The sequence below is a fragment of the Phytophthora parasitica genome (assembly GCF_000247585.1).
Source record: "Phytophthora parasitica INRA-310 unplaced genomic scaffold supercont2.18, whole genome shotgun sequence".
Classification (NCBI taxonomy): Eukaryota; Oomycota; class Peronosporomycetes; order Peronosporales; family Peronosporaceae; genus Phytophthora; species Phytophthora nicotianae.
In genome coordinates, this window is record NW_008649004.1 from 346,894 (window position 1) to 374,264 (window position 27,371).

The following is a 27,371-nucleotide window of genomic DNA, read 5'->3' on the forward strand; positions in this document are numbered from 1 at the left end:
CAAATGTTCACTAGAGCTCTCTCCACACACGACCACATCCTGTTGACTGCTGCCCAACGATATCACTTTCGGTCGTGCACACTCATCAGCCATATTTCTCGTGGATTGCTCTCGTTGTTCCTCGGACACTTCATCGTCAGCGAGTTGAAGATCACTCAGCCTGGTACCAGAGTTTTCTCTCAGTTGGTTGCTAGTTTGCACAGCGTCCGTCATTTCACTCATTTCCTGCTCTCCTAGTTCTGCATTCGTCACCTCAAGCATCCCCTCCGATTCTGTATCTTCATTATCTTGGCTTAAATCCACTTCCTGGTGCCGGTGTTGAGCTAATAAATCTGCATCATTCACCTCAGCAGCCCCCAATTCATGATCCAGTTCGAGTATGAGATTTTCGACCTCGCGATACATTCCACGTAGTCGCTTCACATGCTCCACTACTACTGGAGACGAGAAAAGTGACGCGCTCTTGCACATGCTCCTCGAGGCCCGAACGACGGTCAACGTGCGTTTCAACGCTTCGAGTCCAGGTTGCAGTTGCGTCTCCGCTTGTTGGAGCTCCTCCTGCACTGCTTTTAAGCATTTGGCGCGCAGTTCGTCCGCACCGAAGTGCGAGAGGATGATGTCCATTTTCGATCCACAATTCTACAACCAATTTTACAACCAAAACAAAAATGCTCCAAAAGTGTTATTTTTTTAGTGGACGCCTGAACGCGCGATGCAAGTACGGGTTTGATCGCTGCGTTGTCAGATGCTTGCTCCAAGAACGAGTTGCTAAGGATATATTTTCACCGGTACGATGCCGACTTTGACGGTGATGTTTGCTGTGTGGTTGCTGATTGTTGTTGTTGTTTTTCATGAACAGTGTTCGAGCTGAACTGGAGAGTCTCGTGTGCATGCCTCGCTCTGTTGCTGAGGCTTCTGTAAAGACCGTAGCTGCTGTTACAACCAGTGCCAAGTCGTTAAAGGATCAACTTCGGTGTTTCCAGGTACTGGCTCAACAGGCAAAGACCCGGCCCCCCATGAAAAGGTTAAACCCATAATCGAAGCGCTTGATGTGATACAACACGTTATGGCAAACGATTCTCTGGGTTCACATCAAGCTGAGGTGCACAGCTCTATTGAATTCGTACAAGGATGGAATCGTGAACTTCCATTACGGGATGGACTAGCCAATATGTATACGCGATTTGCGTACAGTTTTGCTGAGTATAGCAAGAAGTTTGACGGTGAAAACAACCAGGCTGGATGCCAAAGGTACGAGCGACTTATTCATTTGAAATCCCTAAAGACTACTCACCTCTCCGGTTGTGCTTGTATTTTATTCCAGGTTTGCTTTAGGTCGATTGATGTAAAGAGAAAGCAACCTCCAAAACATTTTCCATTACCGCTAACTATGTCAAAAGCGGCAAAAAAAAAAATGCAGAATCGGCTGAAGCTGCTAATTGCTGCAGTGGCTGCATGGAAGTTTTTCTTTAAGTCAACTGGAAAGGGTCATCAAGAGATTCCATGGTGTAGCTTCCCATGCGTCAATTGACTGGGATCCACTAGCGGACACCAACTGCCGCGTGTGTGTGGACAATTTAATTAGCTGCATCGATTTGGTCTAGGAGCACTCCCATCGTGAAAAGTTCCTGAAGGCTGTCAACAAATGGAAACGAAGATTGGCGTGATAGTTTGAGCTGCTAAAATGCATAATATAGCAGGTATTATCTGCTGCCTGCTCGTTCCGGTTTCGTCATAACCCGTGGATCTGGGGATTCTGAGAACACTTCTCAAGACTATTTGTCCCGATGTCGTCTCGCGAGCAAAGCTGTGTTTGATTAAAGGCATGTAAGAAACCGAAACGAGTTGCGCAGTTAAAATCATGATATCGTCAAGAGTTTTTATGTTAAAGTAAAATAAAAAGATGAAGCACTTCAAGCAATAGTTTTTGCACATATAGCTACATCCTCTCTAAGCCGATTTGTTTCAATTGGTGTCCACTCGTTGATGAGCATGGCATCGATGACCATCTTGTCGCTGTATGAGCGCATTCTGTCGCATGTGAATGCCTCGGAGCTTCGTCGCTCCTCCAACGCCATCCTCCAAGAGGAATACTCCGCTCTGGACAAGTCCGTGGGCGACGTCATTGCAACTTACGCCAAGGTGGAGGAAGTGCGCGATGCGGTGAACCAACTAGAACAGGGCAAAGCGTTAACCCGACGCAGCAATACGCTCCTGGAAGTAATGGACAGCACGCTGCAATTGCAACAGGAATTGCATAGTAAATTGACGGAACTGGCTGATGGAATGAAGGTGGGAGACGAGAATAAAATGGGTAAAAGGAAGCGGGACGAGAAGGAGCAGGAGGAGGATGCCTCTTCAAGTGATTCCTCATCGTCCTCGTCCAGTAGTAGCAGTGAAGACGACAGTGATGTTGATGAAGCAGAAGACTTGAGTAAACACAAAATGCAAAGAGTAGTGGGGCAATCAAAGCAGTCTAATGCCCGCAAGTCTGCTACTACAAGTGACAAGAAGGACAATTCCGATCTATCTCTAGCTCACGATACTCTCGCCTTTCTTTCGAAGATAAGGACGGTCGATCAGAAGATTGAATCGACGATAAAGAACCAGTGGGCGGAGACGCTGTTCAACCTTAAGCTGATACTCAATCGCCTGTCAAGTCGTTACGCTCACACAACAGACAAATCGACGGCTCAAGTCACTGCTCGCGCACTCGAAGCTGCCGTGGTGGCGTTCACAATGCTCGAATCGACACCTGAACTCGCGGAGGATGTGCGCGCTTTGTTTGCTGTATTGTCGGACGCTTGCTCCAAGAACGAGATGCTGAGATTTTACTTCCACCGGTACGGCGCAGACTTTTGACACTGGCGTGTGCTGTACGATTGCTGATTGTCGTTATTGTGTCTTATGGATAGAGCTCGAGCTGAATTAGAGAGTCTCGAGATGAATATCTCCCGCTCTATCTCAGAGTCGTCTGGAGAGGGTACCAGCGTGAGCGCCATGTCGCTGGATGACCAGCTTCTGTTTTTTCAAAATTTGGTCGAGAAAGTTAAGATTTTGCCAACACGCGAAAAGGCAAAACACATTATCGAAGCGCTCGATGTGATGCAGCATGCGATGGCCAATGATTCCCACTGCGCACGTCAAACAGAGGTGCGCTACTCCGCCGAAGTCGTGAAGAACTGGATTGGTGCAGTTCCATTCCAGGATGACCTGGGCAATGAATTTGAATCCTATGCGTTCAATCTTGCTCAGTATAGCAAAAAACTTAAAGGCAGCAGTAACCAGGTTGGATGGAAAAGGTACGTGCAAAATTTGCGACAAAAGCGGACTACAGCTAACTTCTACGGTTGCATTTGCTGCCAGACGTGCTGATAATCTGCTTATAAAGCTTAATGAGAAGAGAAAGCAGTCCACGGAGAAGTCTCATGCACCGCCAACGACGTCAAAAACGACAAGAAAAATGATGGATCGACTGAAGGCGATAATTACTCAAGTGGAGCAGTGGCAGGACGGCATTTTTGCTTTGAATCAACTGGACAAGGCCATCAAGGGATTTGGAGAAGTGATGTCGTACAAGTCGAAGGACTGGAATGCACTTGCAGATCCCAACTCCCGCGCGTGCATGGACAAGTTGGTTGGCTGCATTCAGTTTATCAAGAAACAAGCTCATCATGACAAGTATTTGAAGGCAGTCAACAAATGGAAGAGAAGTGTTGTCAAAAATTGATGATAGCGCTGGTTTTGAATCAGTAATGCTTCCACCAGCTAACATTCGTGAAAACAGCAATAAAGTGAACAACCATGATATCCAAGGTGGCGGACACGGCAAACTATAACAATCCACTCAAGTTTGGGGTATCTGGATGAATTCATTCAAGATACATGTTTTACATGTTAATAAAAAAAATACACTATGACTAGACCCCAAGTCTATCATCACTACTGAGTTACAATATTCTGGGCAATTGTGACGGTATATGCTGAGATTTTTTTTACACAAATGGGTACATCCTCTTTAAATCGATATGTTTCAATTGGTGTCCATTCATTGATGAGCATGGCGTCGATGACCACCTTGTCCCTGTCGGAGCGCATTCTGTACCACGTGAACGCCCCGGAGCTTCACCGAAGCTCGAACGTCGTCCTGCAAGAGGAATTCTCCGCTCTGGACGTATCCGTGAGCGATATCGTTGCTATTTTCGCGAAAGTGGAGGAAGTGCGAGATGCTATTAACCAACTGGAACAGAGCAAAGCGTCGACCGGACACAGCGATACGCTTTTGAAAGTGCTGGGCAGCACGCTGCAATTGCAGCAGGAACTGAACAACAAGTTGAAGGAACTGATGAGTGAAATGAAGGTGAAAGTGACGAAAGATGAGAATAACCCGAAGAAGAGGAAGCCGGACGAGAAGAAGCACGAGAAAGTACATCTTTAAGTAATTTCTCATCATCTTGGTCCAGTAGTAGCAGCGAAGACGACGACTGTGATGGCGAAGAAGAGGTGAATAAACAGGAGAAGCAGAAGCTAGCGGAGGGGTCGAAGCAGCCTAAACTGAGCGAATTTGTTGCTGCCAAAGGCAAAAGGGAGAGCGCAGATCTATCTCTAGCTCATGAGGCGCTCTCCTCTCTTTCGAATATGACGACGGACAACAATATACTCCAGTTTAAGGTGACGGATAAGTGGGCGGAGACGTTATTCAAACTCAAGTTAATACTCAATCGCCTGTCAAGTCGCAATGCAAACACGCCTGATAAACCGACAGCTGAAGTCACTTCCCGTGCACTTGAAGCTGCTGTGGTGGCATTGCGAAAGTTTGATTGGACCCCTGAACTCGCGGAGGAAGTACGGGGTTTGCTCGCTGCGTTGTCGGACGCTTGCTCCAAGAACGAGACACTGAGGGTTTATTTCCATCGGTACGATGTTGCTTCGTCGATGGTGTTTACTTTGTGGTAGCTGATTGTTATTCTTGTTTCTTACAGAGTTCGAGCTGAGCTGGAAAGTCTCGAGATGAACATGCCACAAGCAAAGCCTGTTACTATAATGAGTACTGAGTCATTGGATGTCCAGATTCTGCATTTCAAAAAGCTAGTTCAGAAGGTGCAAAAGCTGCCAAGAAGGGAAAAATCGAAATGCGCTATGGAAGCGATCGAGTTGATGCAACACGTAATGGCAATGGACCACAGCCGCACACACCGAACCGAGGTGCGCCGCGCTGCTAAAGCCGTGAAGTACTGGTTTTGCGCTGTCCCATTCCGGATTGAACTGGGCGACGTGTATGAATCTTTTACGAACAAGTTTGCTGGGTATTGCAAAAGCCTTAAAGGCAGCAAATACGAAGGGTACGAGCAAGGGTTCGATATGAAAGTAGACTTGAACAGATGTACAGCTAACTTCACCGGTTGTGCTTTTTGTCAGGGACGTTGATGGCATGCTGAGGGTGCTTGATACGAGGAGAAGGAAGTTCAAGACGCCTGCAAAAACAAAACGAAAGCAAGATCAGCTGAAGGCGATAATAGCCGATGTGGAGCAGTGGCAGGCTGACACTTTTTCTTCGAGTCAAATGGCTAGTGCAATCACGAGGTTCAGCTCTGTAGCTACTTACCAGGTAAAGGAATGGGATCCACTGGCAGACTCCAACTCCCGCTTGTGCGTGGACAAGTTAATCCGCTGCATCCACTTGATGCCACAAAGATCTCATCGCGACAAGTATCTGAAGACCTTGAACAAATGGAAGAAGAGCATTGACACGTATCAATAAAAGTGCGACGACAAACTCGAAATGGCGGAGAGTCTACCAAGTCTACTCATCTGCTCTGCTTTCATTGTTGACATGGATGGCTACGAAATGATTTGCCGTATAAGATACTTGGAACCTTATTGCTCAGCATCGTATCTTGTTTGTTCTTATACGAATACCGACCGTGCGCTTACGCACAAGAAGTGATATTTGCTGAGAATCAGCTAGGCGAGTTGTGGTCGTGTCAATAATCGGCAGTATCTTAACGACGCGTTTATCCGCATCCTTTGACTCTGACAAGACTATAATTTGTAAGCGAGCTTTGAATGTGGGGATTGCGTCAGAGTGTTGGTTCAGCGCTGAAGTCGAACCAATACGTTCTCCAATCTCCCACGACTCAATGGTTCGCCAAGTTAGGTCGCGTAATCCCGTTACAACCTTCACAAATGCTCCCTTTTAAAGCGATTCTTCAACCACTTTTTTTCTTCTTTATGGTGTCTACTCATAAACGACCCAAGGGATTGATAGCCATCATGTCGCCGTACGAGCGCATTCTGTCACACGTGAACGCCCCGGAGCTTCGCCGCACCTACCACGTCGTCCTGCAAGAGGAATACTCTGCTCTGGACAAAACTGTGAGCGATGCCATCGCAGCTCTCGTCAAAGTAGAGGTAGTGAGTGAAGCCATAAACCAACTTGAAGGCATAAACCAACTTGAACAAGGCAAAGCGCGCAGCGATACGCTCGGTGAAGTCATGGACAGCACGTTGCAATTGCAACAGGAATTGGAGAATAAATTGAGGGAACTGACAAGTGGAATGAAGACGGAGGTCTTGGAAGCAAGAAGAGACGAAACAGGAGAAGATAAAGAGGGACGAGATGGATGATAACAATAATGATTCTTCAAATAACGCATCATCGTCATCCAGTACCACCAACGGAGATGAAGTTGGTGACAGAGAAGAAGTGAATAAACACAAGAAGAGAAAGCTAGAGGTGGAGTCGAAGCAAGCAATGGATAAATTGACTGAATCTACTGCTGCTGGCGACGCGAAGCAAAGCGTGTATCTGTCTCTAGCTTACGAGGCTCTCACATCTTTGTCCAAGATAGTTGACAATAGACTCCAGTTTGAAAAGGAGGGTCAGTGGGCAAAGGCGCTGTCCAACCTCAAGCTGATCCTCATTCACCTGTCAAGTCATGATTCTCATGCAGCAGATAACCCCGCAGCGGAAGTCACTGCTCGTGCACTTGAAGTTACTGTGGCGGAGCTCAGAAATCTTGAAATGTCCCTTGAACTCGCCAAGGAAGTACGATCGTTGATCACTGCGATATCTGTCGCTTGCTCCAAGAACGAGGGCCTGAGGGTTATTTTTCACCGGTACGATATCGACTTCGAAGGTGGCGTTTGCTGCGTGGTTGCTAACTGCTGTTCACGTGTCTCACTAACAGTGTTCGAGCTGAACTGGAGAGTCTTAAGATGGATTTCCCTCGCTCTATTCACAGAGGCGTCAAGAAACAGAAGAGCTGGTCTTAGCGTGAGCGCTATGGCGTTAGATGACCAGCTCTTGTTTTTCCAAGATCTCGTTGTCAAGATTAAGACGTTGTCAGTCAGTGAAAAACCGACACAGATTGGCGAAGCTCTCAACGTGGTACAGCACACTATGGCAAATGACCCAAACTGCGCTCGCCAAGTCGAGGTGCGCAACTCTGCTAAAGTTGTTAAGTTCTGGATTAGTGGAGCTCGATGCGACAATGATCTGGGCGACGAATACGAAAAATATGCGTACAATTTTGCTGATTATGGCTACAAATCCAGCGACATCGACCACGCTGAATGGCAAAGGTACACGTAAGATTTTGAACTCAACGACTACTGCTAACTTGACCCGATTGTACGTATATGTAACTTTTTTTCGGTCAGACTTGTTGATAACCTGCTTTTACTTCTTACTAGTAGTAAAAAGAGAGAACAGTTCACGGCATAAACGACAAAGAAAATGCAGGATCGGCTGGAAGCCGTATTAGCTGAAGTGGAACAATGGCAGGATGGCATCTCTTCCTTGAAGCAACCGAAAAAGGCTATCCAGAGGTTTGGACAAGTGATATGCTACCAGTCAAAGGATTGGGATCCACTTGCGGACCCCAACTCACGTTTGTGTGTGTACAAGTTGATTCGCTGCATCCGCTTGGCCAAGAACAAAGTTCGACGCGGAAAGTATCTAAAGATCGTCAACAAGTGGAAGAAAATGATGGACGAACATCATTGAAAGCGTAAAGTCAAGCAGTTCAACTGAAAAAAGGTTCTTCATCTTACGAAGGTAAGAGTAATAACTTCGCGTTGGGTAAACTAATTTGCATTTCCTACGCACTCAGCCAGGATTAATTGTGTCAACACTGCTTCTCTTGTAGCAAATGGCTACACAAATACCAGTACCCTCTGTAAAGGGATATCCTTTCAACACTATTTGTTTCGGTTTAGCCACTTCTTCACAAGCATGCAGTTGATGACCAAAATCAGCGTTGTTAAAAACTCATCTTTTTACGGAAGAATGGGCGGGTTAATACCTTTTTACGGGTAGGTGGGTGGGTAAAAACAAGGAAGGTGTTAAACAATTTGACTGAAAAATCCAAACGACTGGTTCGTGAAGAAGTACCGTCGTGGCCAACGCTTATCATGAAGCTCGAAAGGAGGCATTTCTTCACTCACATCGGATTTTGATCCTATCCCCCAAACCTCCTCTCTCCAGCTGCAACCCCGGTCCACTACTATGAATTTTCTTTCGGCGCTATCTGCTATCTCCACTCCTTCTGGTTCCACGCTACTAAGTGTAGACCCTCCTTCTACTTCCCGCCGCTCTAGCCGACTTCAAGATTCCATCTGGGATGAAGTTCTCGTTGAGGACGGCATCGTTTCGGGTTCGAAATGCGCGAAGAAAATCCACACGTCGGGAAAGACTCACGTCGAACGGGTGCGCTACCACTTTACCAAGAAGTGTGTTAAACGTCTCTACACGCCGCTCATTACCTTGGTCTTCCGCCCTGCCATGAAACTAGCGAGGGTTCGCGAGTTCCAGAAGCTCTTCGCCATGTGGCTCTACTTGACTGGAATGGCGTTCAATGAGGCATCGCATCACTCTCTGGTTACCACACTGCGTCCCCTGACTTCATCTGATATTGTTCGGACGAGGCAGCAGTTGACCGGTAGCCTACTCGACGCCTGTTACGAAGAATTCAGCTCTAAAATGATGCTCAAGATCGCCAACAGACGCTGCACGGTGGTCACTGATTCGTGAACCAACACCAACGGTATGGCGGTTATCAACTACGTCTTGATCTTCGCAGTTATGACAGTGTTTCTCGAATCTCTGTGTACGGGATCAGATGTGCATGATGCAACATATCTAACTTCGGATATTCACGTAGCAACCTTCGAACGCATTGGCGGACGGTTTGCTGGACGACGCTTGCCAGCTGACAGAGGTGCCCAAGATAGTAAAAAAAAAATAGCGATAGTGACGGCTACGATACGAATTGCATCGTCCGTGGAGGCCAGATAGGTGAAGAAGCCTCCAATGGGGAAGCATTTGCTGTAAAGCCTCTGTGGGCAAAGCGTTACACAAACGCGGTGGTTTTTTTCCTCGTCGAGTGGGAAGCTATCCGGAATTACAGTGGATACCTCGAAAAGACTTTCGCGGCAAGCCATCGCTGATTTCGAGCGCGAGTACGCGGAATCCGTGTGGGATCACCAGTCTACTAGAGGTCACCCGTGGACGATGAAGCGTGAGCGAGCGACTCGGACCAGCCGTCGAATTCGCGGTAAGCATATACCTATGCGTCAATTATGTTCAATTACTAACGCATTTTTTTTTGGTATTCTAGCGCGTGTGCTGCCCTCAGACGCCAGTTAGCCTAGTGTACAGAGTTGCCAACCACAATCATCCATGTTAATACGGTTAACCTCTTCATTCCGTTATTTGACACTTTGGTGTGAGTGGGCGGGTTGCCCCATTATTCCAATATTCCATTACCAAAAAACCTTATTTACAATCCTGACCATCATGTCCCTGTCGGAGCGCATTTTGTCTCATGTGAACGCCTCACAGCTCCACCGAAGCACTAACGTCGTTCTGCAAGAGGAATTCTCCGCTTTGGATGAAGCTGTGGGCGACATAGTAGCGATTTTTGCCAATGTGGAAGAGGTGCGCGATGCTGTGCACCAACTAGAGCAGGGTAAAGTGTCCACCAGTTGCAGCTATACTGTACTGGAAGTAATGATAATACGTTGGAATTGCAACAGAAGCTACACAACAAATTGAAAGGCCGAACGAGCGGAATAAAGGTAGTGGCCGTGGAAGTTAAAGAAGAAAAGAAGAATAAAGTGAAGAGAAAGGGGGACAAGACGGATGATAGGAAAGATGATTCTTGAAATGACTCATCGTTCTCGACCAGTAGTGGCAACGACAATGATAATGATGATGTGGATGAAGACGTGAATAAACACAAGAAGTAGAATGTAGTGGAGGCTGCTGCTTGCGCGCGCTATAGCTCCCAACAAAGAAAAGCTGGCGAACCACTGGCGAACTACAGACGAGGGGGCGAGGAGCCGAAGCGATCTGAACTGACCGAATTTGCTACTACTGGTGACAAGAAGAAAAGCTGGGCACTGACACCTCGCTCGCGAGATTCTGAGCTCTCTTTCGAACATGACGACAGTCAATCCAAGGATTGATTTGGTGACGAAGAACTCGTGGGCGGAGACGCTGTCTAACCGCACGTTGGTACTCAATTGCTTATCAAGTCGTGATGCTCATACAACAGATAAACTGGAAGATGAAGTTACTGCTCACGCATTTGACGCTGCTGTGGTGAAGTTGAGAAAGGTTGAGTGGACGTCTGACTTTGCTAAGGTAGTATGGACTTTGATTGCTGCGTTGTCAAACCCTTGCTCTAAGAAAAAGAAGTTGAGAATTTCCTTTCATGAGTGCGACGTTGACCGTGGCACTGGTGTTTGCTGCTAGGTTGCTGATTGCTGTATTTGCTTCTTGTTGTAGGCGATGGCGGCATGAAAGACCAACCACGACCACGCAATACCGTGAGTGAAACTCTGTAGTTGAGCTATGGTAGCATGTGCTGATAGTTAGCCACTATGTAGTGGCTCAGCACGCAGTGAACTGCACATCAAGTGCTGTGGCTCCCGAGATGAGACCACGCACGCAGAAGATTGTCTACTGCACGTATTTGTTAACTCGGGCTGGTATACATCGTGGCAGAGAGCTACCAGGACGTTGCCTTGCAGGACGCTGTCACCTGGACGCTTGTGATAGCTAGGTTGAGCGGTTTGTCGGCGTGCATGTCTTTATAGTTCACTTTCGGTTTTACATCAAAGCCAGCAAGCGCAATGCAATTGGCAAGAGACTTACGGAAGTGCCAGCTTCCCCCGACTGTGTTCATGTTTTTTAAGTGTGACCTACTACACTTGTGTACAGAGTGCAAGCTGAACTGGAGAGTCTTGAGAGGATTTTTTCTCGCTCTATCGTAGAGGCTTGAAGACTGGGAAGAGCTGCTAGAGTCAGCACCATGTCGTTGGACGCCTAGATCATCCTGGAATGGAACTGCACCAATCCAGTACTTCACGACTTTAGAAGAGTAGCGCACTTCGGCACGACGAACACAGTTTGAATCATTTGCCATTGCGTACAGCATCGCATCGAGCGTTTGGCTGGTGTGTTTCGCCTTTCGCTGTTGATGAACTGATAACCTTGTCAACCAGTTCTTGGAAAAATACAATCTGGTCATATGTGAACAACTTTGCTGAGTTTGGTAAGAAAAAAAAAATATCGTCAGAAACGGTACGTACACCATTTCGAACAGTAAACGGACGGCAGCTAACTTGATTGATTGGTTTTCCTTGCCAGATTGGCTGATGATCTCCAAAAGTTGCTTGGTGAGAAGAGAAAGGTGTGGGCGAACTAGGCTCATTTATATAAAAACGACAAAGAATGCAGGATCGACTAAACGCGACAGTAGCTTAAGCGGAGCAGTGCCACATGTGTGTTCGCTAAGTCAACTGGAAAAGGGCATCAATAGTTTTCGAGAAGTATTGTCTTATGAGTCGAAGGATTGGAATCGAATTGCGGACTCTGACGCTCGCTTGTGTGTGGATGAGTTAAGTTGCTATACCCACTTGGTTCAAAAGAAAGTCTACTGCGAAAAGCACCTGGAGACTGTCAACAGGGCAAAGGTGGAAGAAAAACATCGATCTCCATCACAAGTGAACTTGTCTGCTGCAATACTACTTCACCTAGACTTCACCACCTTAAAAAGGAAGCAGAGCCAAGTCCTCTGTAGGAAGAGATAAACATGAAATACGTAGAAGATCATTTAACCACCACCAAATAGCAAAAGTACCAGTAGACAACACTGCGTAGTATTTGCATTTCTCTGTATTTATTGCCTCATACGTTGCTTCTTGCTCCTTCCTGGTGCACCCTTTGTTGCCAATGCATGCACTTATAATGACCTTGGTGTATCACATCTACCAAAGTTAACGTGGCATATCTGGTTCCACTGCATTACTGTCAATTGCAGCCGTAGTGTTCTTAGGTTACCGGCGCGCAACACTCACTCGTTTGATGCTCCTAGTCGAATGATGCTCCAGTCCTTTCCCGGCTGCTTGCATAAATCGCTTAATCAACAAGACGTGGTTTCTTTGAGGCATGTGCTTCGCTGTCCCCACAGCGACACTTGATGAGCTGGTCGTGCTTCCAGTCACACTCTCCGCAGGGCGCACAGATATTTGGCTTGCCGTGTCATACGAATTACGGTGACGACTGGACTTGCCATATTTACGTCGGTGTCTCGACATGAGTTTGGCTCGAGCTAGATCCTGTGACGCCACGTCGTCTTCGATGATCTCTTCGTCTTCATACTCAATCGCAGCGTCCTCAGATTTCCGCGGCGTCGCTGGACGGCTCGTATGGGGCGACAATGGCGTCTGTGGTCGGCTCGTATGAGGTGACATTGGAGTCGATGGACGGTTCATGCTGTGAGGTGACAGGCGAGTAGATGGTGGAGCTCTCGGAGACATCGGACGAGTGGGAGACACAATACGTGGCGATGTCACTGGATTTGCTTGAGCTGCTTGTGGCTCTGTCGCTCGGAGTCTACGAGGACTGGCAGAGGCTAATGGACTTGTAGGCGACAGAGGCGTACTTTTGCCACTAGGGCGAGGACTTGGAACGTGTCGAGAGTTGATGCTGCTCTCAGGAGAAGATGCTGGAGGACGAGCAGTACGTGGATGCTTAGGAGTAGTCGGGCGAGGAGATTTCTCATCAACTGAAGAGCAGGTAGACGGTCGGGTACCTCCAGATGTACTGCTGCCTTCAATACGACTGTCAAATGACGGCGTGGACTCTTGTTGCATCTCCTGGAACGAATGAGACACATGATGTCCTCGTGTAAACCTGTGAGACTCGATGAACTTCGGCAACATGATCAATCCGTTCTTCGATCGCTTCACATACTCGAGTTTCTGTCGATGACGCTCCTTCTTGTATTTCTCCGAGTGAGACCAGTGATCTCCGTCGTGCGTGTAATCTGGCGGTAAAATCTTCAGACAAAACTCCTGCAAGTCCAAATCATTGCTGTTGTCTGTGTCATATCGTTTAAAAAGTCCCAGACATTGAGCTGGTGTGAGTCGAAAGCCAAGAGCTAGAAGACGCTCTCGGAACTCGTCCATGGTAACGTGACTCGCCTTCTTAAAGATCTTGTACGCTTGACGGAACGTGTCTGAGCTACGGGACGTGGTCTGCATGATCTTGTCTCGAATGCGCATCTCGATCTCGTCTAGACTCCAGCTCTCCATCTCAATCTCGGTCATGTATTGATCAGGGTTCGCCAGTGCTTCTTCTTTCTTTTTCTTGGCTTCAATCCGATGCATCTCGTCTGCAGCGGCCACCCAGGAGATCCCCATATAGTCAGGAGGTAGCACGCCATGGATGAACTCATTCAGATCAATGTCTCCACTTCCATCCTTGTCAAAGCGACGGAAGAGGATATCAGACTGGACTCGTGTCAATGCTAAGCCAATGGCCTCAAGAGCTGCATGGAACTCGTGTGGCTTAATCCCGTTGACTTTCTTGAAGATCCGAAAGGCCTGTCGAAAGCAATCCGAAGAACGAGAAGTACGCTGCTCAATCTTCTCGCGTAACATCCGCTCAATGTCTGCAATAGTCCACGATTCTTGCACGGAAGCTACTGCCATCGAGTAGAGTTTTCGACGCGAATCTTCGACTTTCTGTCTGTCTTTAACCGACAACCAGAACGACGTGGAATTGTCATCCAGCATGACTCCTTGTACGAATTTATTCACGTCCAGATCTCCAGTCTTGTCAAAGTCAAATGTAGCGAACAGATCTTGTAATTGCTTGTTCGACACAGACAAACCGAGCTTTTTCATGGCAGTATTCAGGTCGCTGCGTGAGATTCCTGTAGGCTTACCGAACAGCATGAAGGCTTGTTGGAATCGGTCTGTTTCCTCCGAAAGTTGGTCCATTTTTTCCCTTATCGTCGCCACAAGCTGCTTGGTTGAAAGTGAAGGATCCTGGTCACTCTCAGATCTGGAAGACCTCGCACTACTCGGACGACTCGACCGATTTTCCTTTGAAAAAAGTGTAGTGACAAACTCAATCGTGTCGATCACGCCATCTCCGTCCTTGTCGAATCGCACGAAAAGTTCACGACATTTTGGCGGCGATAATTGAATCTGTAGCATTCCTAGATGACGATGGAAGTCTGCAAATGTAATTGTTTCTAGATTTGTAAAGAACTTGAAAGCTTGAGCAACCGGATCTGTACTTCCTCTAGGCATTTTTTCTTCCAGTTTGCGAGCGACGTACTTCTCGAGTTCATCCAACGCCATGTATTCGTACTTAGAAGCCGACGATCGAGGGCTTGACGACGCGTTATTACTCTTCGACGCTGACACTCGAGGTGACTTTATACCCGGTCGGTTTGTACGATCTCGAACAGTTGGAGAGTTCGTGGCTGCAATTGGAGGAGGCTCATCGGGCGAGAAGAAAGTTTCTGGTAGAAATACCCGCTGCGCGAACGTAGCATAGTCGATCTCTCCCAGGTCGAGCTGGTCGATGCGTCTAAACAGTTCATTGCACAGCCGTGGAGTAGCGTGCAGCCCGAGTCGCACGACCTTGTGGTGGAAACATTCTTGCGTGATGGTGTTGGTCGTCGTGAAGAAACGGAAGGCCTGACGCGAGTAGTTTTCGTACGCGCTGGAGCTTGGGATGCTCGGATCAACTGTGCAAAACATCGCGTGGATAACTTTGCGCAACTCCTTGATCAGCGCGTCGACCGTCGTGATCTTGGACGGCGGAACGGGGTCATTTTTCGGGACGAGACGAGGAATTCTACCCCCCGGTCGGGCAGGACGATTGGATCTTGTCTTGTCGAGAGTATAACCAGCACCGCTAAGGGCGAGGCTGCCCACAGGAGGCCCCTCCATATTCCAGAGAATAGACTTTTGTCGAAGCTGCGAAGGCGTTGCCACAATACCAAGTTAAACCTGCTCACACCAGCACGCCATCAGTGAAACGCCCACGCCCACTGCCATCAGTCTGGAGCATTAATAGCCACGATATTTTTTTTCATACGCGTCGGATACATCGACCATCGATATATTTAGTCAGGAAGAGAAATATTCGGCACTGCATTGTCAAAGTACTTGGCCACGCTGAGTGATGTGCGTTCATCAGAAACCCAGTCTGCGTTGTACTCAAGATGAAATTCTAGTAAGGATAAGTGAGCTGCACAATCTCGCGGATATTCGACTTGCAGTCACACTCTTCCCATACAGTTTCAGCTCGGAACACACTGTCGGCTTGTACGAGACCGACAAAGTGCTGCACACTGCCATTGGTGCCGAAGTAGTACTTCTTGGCTGCCACAAGTGCACGCGCGTTTGGAGAGCGGCGCAAATGCCGCTTGATCGTCTGCAAATATCACAGTTACTAAGTCATTTTCATGTATGAGTCTGGGAATTTACTGACGCACCTGGTACAATTCCACTGCCACAGTCTCTGTGTAGATGGTCTCAGCTGTCAAGATGAGGTCGAACTGCATTTGCTCCTCCGTCTGATGCTCCACGTCTTTCATGTATTGGGACATACTAGTCCATCCTCCAGCATAGAACTCGGCTTTATTGTACAGTTCCTGAGCGTTCCGGTGTACATTGGGGCATGTCGTGAGCTCCAGCACTTCCTTGTTGTAGTCACTGAATACGACGCGCTCTGCACCTCGCTGCAGCGCGTGGATGCCGGGTAATCCGTGCCCGCAGCCCAGTTCCAACACTGATGGAGGCATCTGAAGCTTCTCCTGACGGAGCTGCGTCTCTACGAACTTGACGAGGTCTACAGCGCACTCCCATAGTTTAAATCCACCCTCATATACGCCTGTTTCGACGTCAGATGTCGTTAAAATGGAGCTGATGGCGCCCGTACGGGCTTGGAAGTCTGCGTCCGAAGTATTGACGATCTCGAACGTCATGTCGCCCACCTGAACGGTGGAGAAGGCCGAAGGAGACGGAGACCACACGAATCTCTCGCCATTGCGCATGGGCACGCAGACATCCGAGGTGGACGGAGCTGCTGGGGCAGCAGGAGTGCCGTCCAGTGCGAAGTTGAACGCGAAGGACATGGCTACAAAATGTAATGGACTAAACGTGGACCTTTGAATAGTGATAAAGTGATCCTCTCTAGATAGTCATAATCATAACTTCTGAGCAAAATTGACTTGTGAAAAGAAATATTTTTTTTTAGCTTTTCCAATAAAAAACACTCTTTATTTACAACAAAAAAACTGTGAACGTTAGAAATGTTTCTGTCCATTTTCGATTTTCTTGATGGAAGCGATCTTGGCTCACTTCAGCGCCGCAGAGTTGCGCGTCAAATGCGTGACAGCAGTCTATGTTGAGCTACAGCGTGCCGAAAAGCAGCTACAGCCTGCGCTGGACGCGCTTAAACACGCGATTAGCGTAGTACAGACGTCCCGGAAGATGTACACAGATCCACTGGCTCTTGTGGATGAGTCTCCCGACATTTCTAAAGCTCTGGAGCTCCTTGTAGCTGCGTGCAACGAAATCGGAGTGTTAATCTGTGAGTTAAATCGGCAAGTGAGTAGTGCAGGGAGCGAAGACATGTCGCCTTCAGCCACAGATGATGAAGAAGAGATGACAGCGGAACCTAAGAAGAAGAAAGAGACTGAGACGGTGGAGAGGAAGAAAGCAGCCAAGGAAACAGCAGAGATACATACCAATATACCTGAATCTATTACAATTATTGACCTTCTATCGGACGAGGAGAAGGAGCAAATCAAAAACGAGAAGAATTCAAAGAGCGAGACTCAAGAGACCGTGGAACTACCGATGCCACCGGTTCATAATGACGATGCCACTGCGATAGTGGAGCCGGTTGTAGAAGACGAGCAGAATATTTTAAGTACAAGAAAGTCAAGGAAGAGAAAAGCACAAAGGAATAAGGCACCACCCCTATCAAAGAGAGCACAAGGCGTGGTGGTTCGACTAGAAAAGAGAGCAGAAATGGCTCCAACTGGACCAGTGGGGACTGCCGTGTGTACAGCGCTGGATGCAGCTATCGGTGTTGAGAGGTCGAGTGGAAATTCGTGTGTTGAAGCGTTTGTGGCCGCAACAGCCGAGGCTGGGAGAAAGCTAGTCGAAGTGCACGAAGAGCATCCGGTTCAAGCCGAACGCCACCTTGAAGACATGAGGTTATTGATGTCGGTCGCTGTCGATAACCTCAAGGGTGACCTGGCAGCTGGTGAAGTTAAGATGTCGTGGAAAATGCTCAAAATTCTACTACAGCTTCATGAGATTTATCCAGTCAAGACCAAAGGACTGCACCGGTACGTAAAACTGTGTGAGTTTCTGCCGTCAAGTCATTACTAACTTTTATATTCTAATGGCAGGAACTGTCTGCAACTTCAGAAGTTTCTTGTTAAGGAACATGTGGTGCCCACTGATGTGGTAACCGAATTTAAGGCTAAGCTGGATAAATTGTTCGTGGAAGTGGACGAGTGGATACCATTGGATGGCCTCACCACTAGGTGGTTTGACAAGCACATGAACCTGGTTAATGAATTGATAGAAGGCCGCTTCGAGGGGTGGAACCCGCGCACCGAGCCGATTCTTGGTAAAACAGTATCCAACCTCGAGAGGATATGTGGTTTTGGGGTTAGTGATGCGTGGAATGACCGCTACACCTCTATTTGCCTCGCGTGTAGCAAGATGTCTCGCTCCACATTCTTTTGGACAGTGGATTTATCGAGTGAGAGCACTACAGTTTTGATTAGGGACAACCGACTTGAGCCTGGATTTGGAGATGAAGACCGAGTGAAGAAGGATTTCGAGTATGTGATGAGCTACGCCCAGGAAGTACGGCGGGTAAGTGAACCTACCGAGAAGAAGAGTGCATTTGAGGAGCTTGTCGACAGGTTACGGTGGATATTCAACGCTGTGGCGATGACAAAAAATCAATCTTTATTGCCACTTGCTCGACTCAAGCGACTGAATGAGTGCTTTTGTACTCTTGTACGACTATGTGATAATGGCGATGCCCTCAACTTAGAGGGGTGCATTCACTTGGAGAGGTTGTTGGTCGTCATGCGCCAAGTGATGTATATTCGGGTAGACTACGTATCTGTGTCGAAACGGTATGTGCTTGGTGAAAGTTGATCTGATTCGGAAAGTAGATATTTAGTAGTCATCTTGTTATTTTGTGTATGTTCGTGCAGGGCAACAGATTCGCTGTTGAGTCTGTTTCCGCATGACAAGCGCACGCGGTTTGTGTACCCAGACGGATCCGGCCATGCTCCCTAATGTATGTGTTCGTTTGGGTAAGTTTGACGTTCCTTCCCATTTCGTAGTGGTCTAGTTAAATATCACCCCAAATACTGATAAACAATTTTTCAAATTAGTCTTGTTGATTCGCATCAAAATCTACCCCCTCTACGCTCGAGTATGCCGTCCGATACTGCTGTAAATCGCTGTTTGAGATCGTAGCACACGTTGGGCATCTTGACGGCATAATGGCGGATGAAGTGTTGGCAAGTATTGACAAAACGGTTGAACTTGCATTGTCTGTTCTCGCTCCCTCTGAAGCCCTTAACAAATTTTACATTCGGCTGTGCTCAGGGGGAAGTTGAGGAAATGGGAGACAGGCAGTTGTCAAACTAGAGTGCATATCGCTAACTTGGCTGGTGCAGCGAGCAACGACTCATCGTAAACGACTGTGAAAGAGTCTCAACCATCCCAAACACAGTGAAACTGAGTCTCCACGTCATTGACAGTGTGCATTACTTGGGGATACTGCCCGAGTTCTTCGCCTTCGCTTTCTTTTTCGGTTGTCTTTCTCGTTTCAGATCGTATTTCGGAGCTAGGTCATTCTCTATCCTTATTGCAAGGTTGTTCCAGCGCGCTTTTAACATTTTGTTCGACTTTCGCTTGGGGATTTTTTTCGCCGGTTGTCCGTGTAATCATTGTTTTCAGCTCGTCTATGCAACCCTGTATGGAAGCGTCCTTACGTGGATCCCACCCGAGTGCTACGTGATTCACCAAAGCTGCTACTGCGTCAAACAGTTTATCGACTTTCCTGATAGGCACAGGTTTGTCCCGCCATTGTTTCACTTCTGCAAACGTTTTCACTGCACGATCACAAATTTCTGCCAAGTATCTGTGCGCTTTCGAACTCGCCGGATCTGCGATAACTTCAGACATTCTCCACCAGCCTGCAGCACAAAGTACGTTAAACCAGTTGGTTTGATTGGTAGTCACACAAAAGTCAGGAGCAGATGGCGCTTACTCAATAACAGAATTTCTAGTAGGTCCCGGAAGGCGATTCACGACATGCCGTGTAGCGTCGAAAAGCATTCCATAGATCACGAGTTGCCGAGGCTCACGAGGACGTTCGCACAGCCATTTCGATACGCAAATGAGGGGCTTTAGAATGTGCTTTGCAGGGGCGTCTTGTACTTTGCAGGCAGCTTTTTTCTTGAAAGCAACAAGCACGTCAAGAAGCCAGTGTTCTCGCCGAGCATCCCCGTTGATTGAGGCCACCAACTGCGAAAACAAAGTCGCGTGTTGGCTGTTTCCATTTGTCGCTGCTGTTTTAGCTCCTGACGCTGACAACCCGCCAAGATTATAAATCGCGGGGCTTAGAGTATCTAAAAGGCTAATTTCAACCAGAAAGAAGTATTGCTCGTCAGTATTAAGTAGGAGGTATCAGAGTGACAGCTTTGCACGTACCTTTGGAGCTCTTGTTGCTCCTTTGATCTTGAAAGTCTATTTACATACGACTCGACCGCTGCTTTATAGTCACGATACAATTTTAGGTGCTCGAACTGCTCTTCACTTTCGCTAGCCCACCATCCAACTAAAATACTCAACGAATTTGCCACTTCCGACCGACATGATCCAGTGCTATCTTCTTCCACTGAACGTTTCAGTGCAATCAATACGTCTGGTATAACAAACGCTCGGTCCTCTGCAGATAACTTGTCCACGTCCTCCATAATTAAATTCGCTGCATTTGACGAAGTAGTTTCGCTTGTTTCTTCTTGTCAACCACTGCACTCCGTTTCCCGGGCGAAGGTACTTTATCCTCTACGGCGTTTTCCATTAAAGCTTTCCAAGCGGCTTCGCTGCCTTCAACGTCATCATCACTGTCACTGTCACTTTCCCATTCGGACGTTGAGCTAGTCTCAACAGTGGAGTCCATGACAGGCTTTATCTCTGTTGTTGCAACTCGCTTTAACACGGTAGGCTGCACTATGTTAATGCTACGAGCTCGTTCTTTGATCAACTCTCTATCATGCGCGTGTCCTGTCATCTGGCGCCCTTGTTCATCATCCTCGTCTCGTTTTCTTTTCCGTTCCAACACGTTTATAGGGACGCTAGATACGAGTTTGTCAATTCTTTGCTGGAGGTCTCGCTGAACCATCAGTGTATTGGCTATTGCAGCTATTAATGTAGCGCTGCGTCCACCAGTTGAGTCATGACCCTCCTCAAACTTCGCAATAACACCGCGGACCTCCTCCAGCTTGGTGAAAGCTGTTACAACATCACCCACTGCTGCATTTGCCGATGCAAGTTCCTCTTGGAGTACAGCGTTGTAGCTCTGATGTAGCTGCTGCGCTGGCACGTGCGTTAACACGCGCTCATACAGCCTTTCCATCCAGTCGCTGCGAGTGAAAATGGTACCAAAAGTTGCTGTGTCTAAATTTGGTCAGTGCAAATACCCTTTTTGCCCGTATTTGGACACCAGATTTAAAATTTTTTTTAATAAATAACAGAAACAAATATTTACGTTCACCGATGGGATGAATTAATATCACTTATCTCGGAGCGCTTTAACACACACACCTAAGGTGTGACACCTTCCATTGTTCTTGTTCTCCTCAAATACCATATCACCATCTAATCGAGCTTGTCGGTAACATTGAGCGCTGGGTTAATTCTCACCTTCCATTGTTCTTGTTCTCTTCGTACATCACGTCACCATCTAATCGAGGTTGCCGATGCCAAAGTTGCCAGTGGTCTGAGCCCAAACCTTGTCAATATCGCTCGCTTGGGTCCACTGCTGCTCCGACTGGCTGTGTTTCACCGGTGAGTAGTTAGTGATCGCTGAATATGGCTTCATCGCCTCGAGAGCCGCTGTACCATTGCGTGAAGTGAAGTTACCGCTGTTTACCAGAATGTTTTCTTCGCATGGGCGACCCAGATACTCCATACACTCATCCACTCCGGTGGCAGCGTAGAGAAAGCCTTGTCCTTTTCTGTATAGAGGATTCTTCACACTGTTAAAATAGTTGCCTTCGGCAAGCATCCACGCATTGCCATCGAGCTCGAAAGAGTGGTTGGCGATGTTGTCCCAGTAATTGTTGGCGACGTGTGCGATAACGGAGGAATTCTTGTCGCCAACCTTAGGGGATCGCCCTGCAGTCGAGTGGACGTAATTGTTGAGCAGACTGACACCTACTTTCTTGCCGTAGAGCAGGATGGTCCAGTAGTGGCGTCCATTGCAGGAGGCCGAGTAGTCTGTCTCTCCGTCAAAGTCCGAATTACTTACTGTCAAAGTGGCGACACCGGCCTTGTTCACGACGAGCATTTGACGTCCCACACGGGAAACCTTGACGTGATCAATCCAAATATTGTTCATCGTCCTGGTAGCGTTCATCGTTCCTTCCATGAAGAGTGCATCGCCACCCCAGACGAGATGGCGGTTCAGCTCGGTGATGTGGATGTTTTGGACGATGATGTTGTCGCCTTTGAGTGTCATCCCCTTGCCCATGATGACTCCACGTCTGCCAATACCACGAATGGTCTTATGGCTGGTGACGTTCATGCGCCACCGAAAAGCGTTATCGTATGTCACTATTGTCTCCGTGCCGTTCGTGCAGCCACCCGTGTTGTTCATTCCATTTGTGAGGATAACATCTTGACTCTTGAAACCAGTATTGGCGGCGATGCAATTGCGGGCTCCCTGAGGGCGACAGCCGATCTCGGTTGTCGTACCTTCAGTACCGCGAAAGTCGAAGGTCTTGTTCAGCACGACGACGAGCGGTTCCGACGCGTTCAGATAACCCATCAATTCTTCGATTGTGTTCGGGTACACGACGGTGCCATTGGCTCCACCCGTTGTTCCAGCGGCTAAGCCCGGAGGTGAACCAACAGTAAAAGCACTCGCGCCAGTGACTAGTACAGTCAATGCTGCGGCGATAGCGAGTTGGAGACGTCCCATGCTCCCTGCACTATGGAAGTTGATTTGTGATCCGGTAGAGTCGTATTTGAGAATGACGACGTTGTTGGGCTGTTGGAACAAATGCGTGAGGTATACGCGAGGAAATCACGTCAACAGCAGCGCCGTAAATATTACGACACTATTTAACATGTCGCGATACGCGATGATCCAAAATCGCGATGGGGTTCAAGCATTTACGGACTGGGGAAACTCTATGAAGCTCGACTTTTCGGACATCATTTGTACAAAAAATAATAGTAAGAACTCGCAGTATTTGAAAAAAAAAAAAAAAAAAGCGTCCAGGTTCCATTGAATTGCAATCCAAATCGGTCAGTATGCATTACTGCAGGTGAAGTGCAAGCTCCTATGGCTAGAGTTCGGTCTGTACTGTTTAAGTAAGCGTAGTAACATCGAGGTGCCTCAAGTCGTCCCATGAGATCGTCGACGGATACACCAGCTGAGCCGTTTCTTGCACAGAACTCTTCTCCTTGATCTCGTAGACGAAGATGTTGGTAAACCGTACACGCGTCACCTTCATCACAAGCAGTGGCAAAAGGTCTTGAGCCCCGATGAGGAACATTCCATTAACGACCAGAAAGCCGTTGCCATAGACCGCGTCGATAGTCGCCGAGAGACTGTTCTCGCGTACAATGTAGTTTTCATAGCCCGAGATGACTCCGTAGCGCTTGCTTAGTCCTGCGCCCGTAGCTGACTCGAACGACGTAAGATCGCTCTGCTGTGATCCCTCCGTGTAAACACCTGCCCTCCGATGGGAAACGTCCTTAGTGCTCACCGGAGTGTTCACGTACCGGACCGCTTTTCGAGCGACAACATAGGCCGCAATGAGTGCGATCGGGCTAAAGATCGAGATCACAGTCGACGAGACGGCAGCGTGTCGTCTCTCCACTACTTCATATGCTGTCATCAGCTCCATCGGTGATAACCCAGCCAAACCGGGGCTTACGCTCAGCAGCCCATTAGTTGCGTCGGCTATTGCAAATCCCACGATATTCTTCTTCAATCCAGGATAAAGTTCGGACAACTCGACACGGTATCCCCAGCCAATCTCGAATGTTGCGAATACGAGCAGCGGATCGACTCGTTCGCGTGCGAGATAGCTTAAAAAACTTGCAACATTCAAGAAAATAGATAGTAGATCCGCGTGTACGAGCTCTGGACGGTAGTAGATTGCGTGTAAACCAGTTATTGAGTCTCCAACCGAGATACACATCTTGGTGACAGTCCAGTATCCGTTCATGTGGTTGCATATTATGACGAGTATGCCTCGATACAAGAGCATGTTGGAGATCGTACTGAACGCGTCCCCCACCCAGATGTGGCCCTTGCAGATACGTCGATACATCACGAAAGACAGCACACTTAGATTAAAGATGACGTTGATCGCGAAAACGCCATGGATTGCGTGCGTCCAGGCCCACGAGTCATGAAGCACGGTTCGACTGTGCCACAACCAACTTCCAAGCTCCGTCACAGGATCACTTGGTAGATCCCAATGCGCCATCTCAATGTTTGACTGTGCTGTTGGATCACTAAGATAGCGCCCAAATCGACGTCCCGTGCGTACAGATTTTGCGGGGTCTTGTGTCCGAGGGTTTGCTAGAGTGTCAAGTTCCCAGTAATTATCACCGTTGATCCCCTTTAGCTCCGAGTATGTAAATGCTGGTTCGGCTACGTAAGGATAATTGAACGCGACTGCGATGTGGTGGGTTATCGTCGTGGCTCGGACATCATCGATAGCTGCAACAAGAAGTAGTGTAGCAGGTCCTCTCTGAAATTGTTTGTCAACCTCGTAATCTTGAACCGACAGGGATGTTGATAGTAGCATCACGCCCGTTGTGTTGCTTTCACGTCGTACAAGATAATATACGCGAGCAGCAGTTCTGTCTCCATTCGTTAGCAATTCGAACGTACAGTCGATCACTGGTGCGATCAATTCCAGGTCCGCCACGTAAGATAAATTGTGCGACGCATGTGCCTGTAGTCTGGAAAATATAAAGCGCAGGAACTCGTTGCTGTAGATTTCAGCGTTAAAGTTCGTCACGTTTGAACACCCAGTGGACGATTGAGTCGTAGCTGTCTCCAGGTAGAGTGAGGTGGTAAGAGGACTGGTTGATCCTTTGAGTACTTGCTGGACCAGAGGACTAGCTTCGATCGTTGAAGTGCCAACGTAGTCAATTATGAGGTTGGCCTTGAACGTTTGGATAGGCAAGTCGTGCGACACAGAACCGTGGAGAATGATCATTGCGGTCGAAAACGAGCTGAGTGATATCTCAACGTAGAGAATGGCGAGAGCAAACACTGCAACTCGGTGTATCAGACGAATGAAGCGCATGAGTGGACTGCCTTCAGGTTGTTGCAGGATTTTATCCACAGAGTTCAACCCTCTTTGGGACTTGCTGGGTCGTAGTTTGGGCGGACCTTCAGAAAAGTCGCTGAATTCTTGCTCTCCCATTTGGCTTGAACTCGTTCAAATGCTAAGCAGCCCGCTCGAAGACAAAATGAGGCACCAGGACAACGTATCACTGCTTTCTCTCGGCACCTTACGCAAAGACGCACCAATAGTGGTACAGATGCCCCAAATCTGTCATGGGTATAAGAGCAGAGACAAATTGAGGTGGCTATTCTTATGCTTCTCTTCATAATTCAGACTGTCACTAGATATAGCTATTTCTGGTTCACAGTAAACGTGTACTGTTTTGTTAATCTTGCTCTCAAAATTGCAGAATCACAATGAACGATTGCAAAGTAACAAGTTACTACATGTAAAAAAAAGATCTGCAGACGCTTAATGAAAAAAGGACACCCACGCTTGATTATGGTGGTGGTGGAATGGTACATACACTTAAAGAATGAAGCGAGCTGTTGGGATTGATCATCTCGTCGAGACGAGACTACGTGTCTACAGGAAGCACATAATCGTCGATGGACGTGCCTCTCAACGACGCTCATGCTAGTTGAAACACCCACTTCACAATTTGCTCTCTCGCTCCTAATCTCGAATAACCAGCGTATATTCATGCATCTACTTTGGGTCTTCTTGGCCATGGGAGCTTCTTTCATGGCTTCCAGCGAGGCCCTCGCAAATGCAAACCAATCCGACCAGCGACAACTAAGGACTCATCATGCTCACCACCCGACCGAGATTGATTCCGAAGAAAGAGGCATCTCAACTGAGAAAATGAGAGAGTTAGATTGTCTAGTTGGCATGGACGTAAATCAAATTGATGATCTAGTGTATAAGAAAAATCTCTTCAAGGTAAAGATGTCCAGTCACACCATCGATAATAAGGCGATCCGCTCGGATTGGGGCTCAGATGAGAAAGGAACGTACAGTATACCCGCAAGCTGCACAACGCACTGCTGTCGCTGAAATAAGCTTCACGTGCCCATTAGGTGAAAATAGCATGAAATAACAGGTGCCATTTGGCGGAACATGAAATCCCTTAAACATGTTCTCAGTTTTCGTTGCTCTATCCAAGACGACGCACATGCCGCTGACCTAGACGGGAACGTCCCCACGGCGTTTGTGCCGTTAACTTCCGTGCTACAGAGCCAACGAGACCTTAAAGCGAGGCTGATAAGCTTCTGTCCGCTGTATCCACTTTGCCGCTGTGTTGCAGCTTGTCTTACTACTCGTTCTATGTGTAGGTATGCCAGGAAACACAAAGCTATGCTAAGTCCTCTAAGGTCCCTCTATCCCCTGAGGACTATTGTGTTATCGTGGATTGACTTGAGGTCAAGAACACGGATGAGAAATAAAAGCTGAAGCCACATCGGGGCTGGTGGGCATTGGCTGTCGTTGGCAAACACGCGATGACTTCCTATCAAGTCACAAATGAACTCAAATGACTCTCTTGTAGTGCGTGGGAGGCTCCAAACCTTCTCATCATCTAAATTTTGAAAGAATTCTCTTGCATTTCTCGACTTCTCGCCCGATTCACTCTCCGCCTCCAGTAGCGCCCCGATTGAAGTTGCACCAGGACTTTGTATAGCTCCTCCACGGTTGATTCGACAGGGATGCACTCAAACCAGTCAACAAACGGAGAGCATCCACCGAGGTCTTCATCAAATTCTTCCTCAAGGATGACGAGAAAGAGGGGATCAACGACCTCATCCATAAGCGCCTGTCGATCACTGACCTTAGGCATTTCGAGGGTGTGACTTTTCGAACGATCGCCGAGCTCGAAGATTTCCCGCGCAACTCTGACCCGCCCCTTTAAAAATTCAAATCAAATATCATGCTTTTTGCCGGAAAATCATATGTGATATGGGGCAAAAGGGGGAGTCGATCTAGAGCACATATCTCGTACTTAACGATACGATATTCCCCCCCTTTTCAGTTGTTGACGGTCACCATACCGAAGCTAAGCGAACGCCCAGTTTCTGCGAGAGATCACGGGGCTGCTTACTGTATTTGCGCTAGAGGAAGAAGATGAAGATGAAGCTGCAGCTGTAACTACGTCAAAGCCTTAAACGCGTTGATCTTTTTTACTTTCGGTTTGCCACTGATCGTGGTCTTATCGCTCGAGCCGTGGATGGCGGCAAAATTGTCAGCGACCTCCATCCAAGTCACAATGATCCCGTAGTCGTCTTGCGCAAGATGGACATTTCGATTCAATCCATCCTCTAACTCGACCATCCTGCCACTATCGATACCATTCGCAAACAAAATAGGTCAGATAAGCATCGTAGACAGGTTTGAGTGGTAAGCGTACCTGAGTATCACAAAATGTGGTGGTCGCCCTCGCCACGATGCCAGCATCCTTGGCTGCCAACCACTGGCTGC

General features: G+C 47.8%; 20 protein-coding genes across 23 annotated transcripts; 12 read left to right on the forward strand and 8 right to left on the reverse strand.

Annotated features, from left to right (window-relative positions):
- Positions 1-793: 793 nt before the first annotated feature.
- On the forward strand, positions 794-1,037 carry PPTG_22530 (hypothetical protein; the record flags this gene model as incomplete). The annotated part of the gene is made up of 2 exons (XM_008904773.1): positions 794-813; positions 860-1,037. The coding sequence occupies 2 exons, from the start codon at positions 794-796 to the stop codon at positions 1,035-1,037; spliced, it is 198 nt and encodes a 65-aa protein (XP_008903021.1).
- Positions 1,038-1,066: 29 nt separating this feature from the next.
- PPTG_22531 (hypothetical protein) lies at positions 1,067-1,349 on the forward strand (the record flags this gene model as incomplete). The annotated part of the gene is made up of 2 exons (XM_008904774.1): positions 1,067-1,251; positions 1,325-1,349. 2 exons carry the CDS (start codon positions 1,067-1,069, stop codon positions 1,347-1,349), a joined length of 210 nt encoding a protein of 69 aa, XP_008903022.1.
- Positions 1,350-1,990: 641 nt separating this feature from the next.
- On the forward strand, positions 1,991-3,930 carry PPTG_09447 (hypothetical protein; the record flags this gene model as incomplete). Its single annotated transcript, XM_008904439.1, has 3 exons — positions 1,991-2,843; positions 2,916-3,302; positions 3,367-3,930. Coding segments are annotated over 3 exons (1,604 nt in total), but the record flags the coding sequence as incomplete, so codon positions are not given.
- Positions 3,931-4,060: 130 nt separating this feature from the next.
- Positions 4,061-4,438, forward strand: PPTG_09448 (hypothetical protein; the record flags this gene model as incomplete). The annotated part of the gene is made up of 1 exon (XM_008904440.1): positions 4,061-4,438. One exon carries the CDS (start codon positions 4,061-4,063, stop codon positions 4,436-4,438), a length of 378 nt encoding a protein of 125 aa, XP_008902688.1.
- A 200-nt stretch (positions 4,439-4,638) lies between these two features.
- Positions 4,639-5,761, forward strand: PPTG_09449 (hypothetical protein; the record flags this gene model as incomplete). The annotated part of the gene is made up of 3 exons (XM_008904441.1): positions 4,639-4,916; positions 4,983-5,342; positions 5,419-5,761. The coding sequence occupies 3 exons, from the start codon at positions 4,639-4,641 to the stop codon at positions 5,759-5,761; spliced, it is 981 nt and encodes a 326-aa protein (XP_008902689.1).
- A 512-nt stretch (positions 5,762-6,273) lies between these two features.
- Positions 6,274-7,275, forward strand: PPTG_09450 (hypothetical protein; the record flags this gene model as incomplete). The annotated part of the gene is made up of 3 exons (XM_008904442.1): positions 6,274-6,506; positions 6,565-7,119; positions 7,191-7,275. The coding sequence occupies 3 exons, from the start codon at positions 6,274-6,276 to the stop codon at positions 7,273-7,275; spliced, it is 873 nt and encodes a 290-aa protein (XP_008902690.1).
- A 10-nt stretch (positions 7,276-7,285) lies between these two features.
- On the forward strand, positions 7,286-7,726 carry PPTG_09451 (hypothetical protein; the record flags this gene model as incomplete). Its single annotated transcript, XM_008904443.1, has 2 exons — positions 7,286-7,584; positions 7,696-7,726. The coding sequence occupies 2 exons, from the start codon at positions 7,286-7,288 to the stop codon at positions 7,724-7,726; spliced, it is 330 nt and encodes a 109-aa protein (XP_008902691.1).
- A 12-nt stretch (positions 7,727-7,738) lies between these two features.
- On the forward strand, positions 7,739-8,008 carry PPTG_09452 (hypothetical protein; the record flags this gene model as incomplete). Its single annotated transcript, XM_008904444.1, has 1 exon — positions 7,739-8,008. One exon carries the CDS (start codon positions 7,739-7,741, stop codon positions 8,006-8,008), a length of 270 nt encoding a protein of 89 aa, XP_008902692.1.
- A 501-nt stretch (positions 8,009-8,509) lies between these two features.
- On the forward strand, positions 8,510-9,034 carry PPTG_09453 (hypothetical protein; the record flags this gene model as incomplete). Its single annotated transcript, XM_008904445.1, has 1 exon — positions 8,510-9,034. The coding sequence occupies one exon, from the start codon at positions 8,510-8,512 to the stop codon at positions 9,032-9,034; it is 525 nt and encodes a 174-aa protein (XP_008902693.1).
- Positions 9,035-9,799: 765 nt separating this feature from the next.
- On the forward strand, positions 9,800-10,100 carry PPTG_09454 (hypothetical protein; the record flags this gene model as incomplete). Its single annotated transcript, XM_008904446.1, has 2 exons — positions 9,800-9,971; positions 10,039-10,100. The coding sequence occupies 2 exons, from the start codon at positions 9,800-9,802 to the stop codon at positions 10,098-10,100; spliced, it is 234 nt and encodes a 77-aa protein (XP_008902694.1).
- Positions 10,101-10,444: 344 nt separating this feature from the next.
- On the forward strand, positions 10,445-10,807 carry PPTG_22532 (hypothetical protein; the record flags this gene model as incomplete). The annotated part of the gene is made up of 2 exons (XM_008904775.1): positions 10,445-10,648; positions 10,793-10,807. The coding sequence occupies 2 exons, from the start codon at positions 10,445-10,447 to the stop codon at positions 10,805-10,807; spliced, it is 219 nt and encodes a 72-aa protein (XP_008903023.1).
- A 1,538-nt stretch (positions 10,808-12,345) lies between these two features.
- PPTG_09455 (hypothetical protein) lies at positions 12,346-15,258 on the reverse strand (the record flags this gene model as incomplete). Its single annotated transcript, XM_008904447.1, has 1 exon — positions 12,346-15,258. The coding sequence occupies one exon, from the start codon at positions 15,256-15,258 to the stop codon at positions 12,346-12,348; it is 2,913 nt and encodes a 970-aa protein (XP_008902695.1).
- A 283-nt stretch (positions 15,259-15,541) lies between these two features.
- PPTG_09456 (hypothetical protein) lies at positions 15,542-16,448 on the reverse strand (the record flags this gene model as incomplete). Its single annotated transcript, XM_008904448.1, has 2 exons — positions 15,542-15,745; positions 15,807-16,448. The coding sequence occupies 2 exons, from the start codon at positions 16,446-16,448 to the stop codon at positions 15,542-15,544; spliced, it is 846 nt and encodes a 281-aa protein (XP_008902696.1).
- Positions 16,449-16,618: 170 nt separating this feature from the next.
- On the forward strand, positions 16,619-19,202 carry PPTG_09457 (hypothetical protein; the record flags this gene model as incomplete). Of its 4 annotated transcripts, XM_008904449.1 has the most annotated exons (4): positions 16,652-17,672; positions 17,736-18,479; positions 18,561-18,662; positions 18,744-19,202. In XM_008904449.1, coding segments are annotated over 3 exons (1,850 nt in total), but the record flags the coding sequence as incomplete, so codon positions are not given. The 4 variants fall into 4 exon arrangements, with proteins under 4 accessions (XP_008902698.1, XP_008902700.1, XP_008902697.1 ...); XM_008904450.1 differs by lacking the exon at positions 18,744-19,202 and having other exon boundaries at positions 16,619-17,672; positions 18,561-18,742; XM_008904451.1 differs by having other exon boundaries at positions 17,736-18,662.
- PPTG_22533 (hypothetical protein) lies at positions 18,946-19,747 on the reverse strand. Its single transcript, XM_008904776.1, has 2 exons — positions 19,628-19,747; positions 18,946-19,553 (listed from the first exon to the last, which is right to left on the reverse strand). Exon 2 carries the CDS (start codon positions 19,540-19,542, stop codon positions 19,207-19,209), a length of 336 nt encoding a protein of 111 aa, XP_008903024.1. The 5' UTR covers positions 19,543-19,553; positions 19,628-19,747; the 3' UTR covers positions 18,946-19,206.
- Positions 19,748-19,963: 216 nt separating this feature from the next.
- Positions 19,964-20,336, reverse strand: PPTG_22534 (hypothetical protein; the record flags this gene model as incomplete). The annotated part of the gene is made up of 2 exons (XM_008904777.1): positions 19,964-19,988; positions 20,071-20,336. The coding sequence occupies 2 exons, from the start codon at positions 20,334-20,336 to the stop codon at positions 19,964-19,966; spliced, it is 291 nt and encodes a 96-aa protein (XP_008903025.1).
- Positions 20,337-20,338: 2 nt separating this feature from the next.
- Positions 20,339-20,998, reverse strand: PPTG_09459 (hypothetical protein; the record flags this gene model as incomplete). Its single annotated transcript, XM_008904453.1, has 1 exon — positions 20,339-20,998. One exon carries the CDS (start codon positions 20,996-20,998, stop codon positions 20,339-20,341), a length of 660 nt encoding a protein of 219 aa, XP_008902701.1.
- Positions 20,999-21,166: 168 nt separating this feature from the next.
- On the reverse strand, positions 21,167-22,602 carry PPTG_09460 (hypothetical protein). Its single transcript, XM_008904454.1, has one exon. The coding sequence runs from the start codon at positions 22,562-22,564 to the stop codon at positions 21,326-21,328; it is 1,239 nt and encodes a 412-aa protein (XP_008902702.1). The 5' UTR covers positions 22,565-22,602; the 3' UTR covers positions 21,167-21,325.
- A 259-nt stretch (positions 22,603-22,861) lies between these two features.
- PPTG_09461 (hypothetical protein) lies at positions 22,862-25,150 on the reverse strand. The gene has a single exon (XM_008904455.1). It carries the CDS (start codon positions 25,035-25,037, stop codon positions 22,956-22,958), a length of 2,082 nt encoding a protein of 693 aa, XP_008902703.1. The 5' UTR covers positions 25,038-25,150; the 3' UTR covers positions 22,862-22,955.
- A 1,891-nt stretch (positions 25,151-27,041) lies between these two features.
- Positions 27,042-27,224, reverse strand: PPTG_22535 (hypothetical protein; the record flags this gene model as incomplete). The annotated part of the gene is made up of 1 exon (XM_008904778.1): positions 27,042-27,224. The coding sequence occupies one exon, from the start codon at positions 27,222-27,224 to the stop codon at positions 27,042-27,044; it is 183 nt and encodes a 60-aa protein (XP_008903026.1).
- Positions 27,225-27,371: the final 147 nt, after the last annotated feature.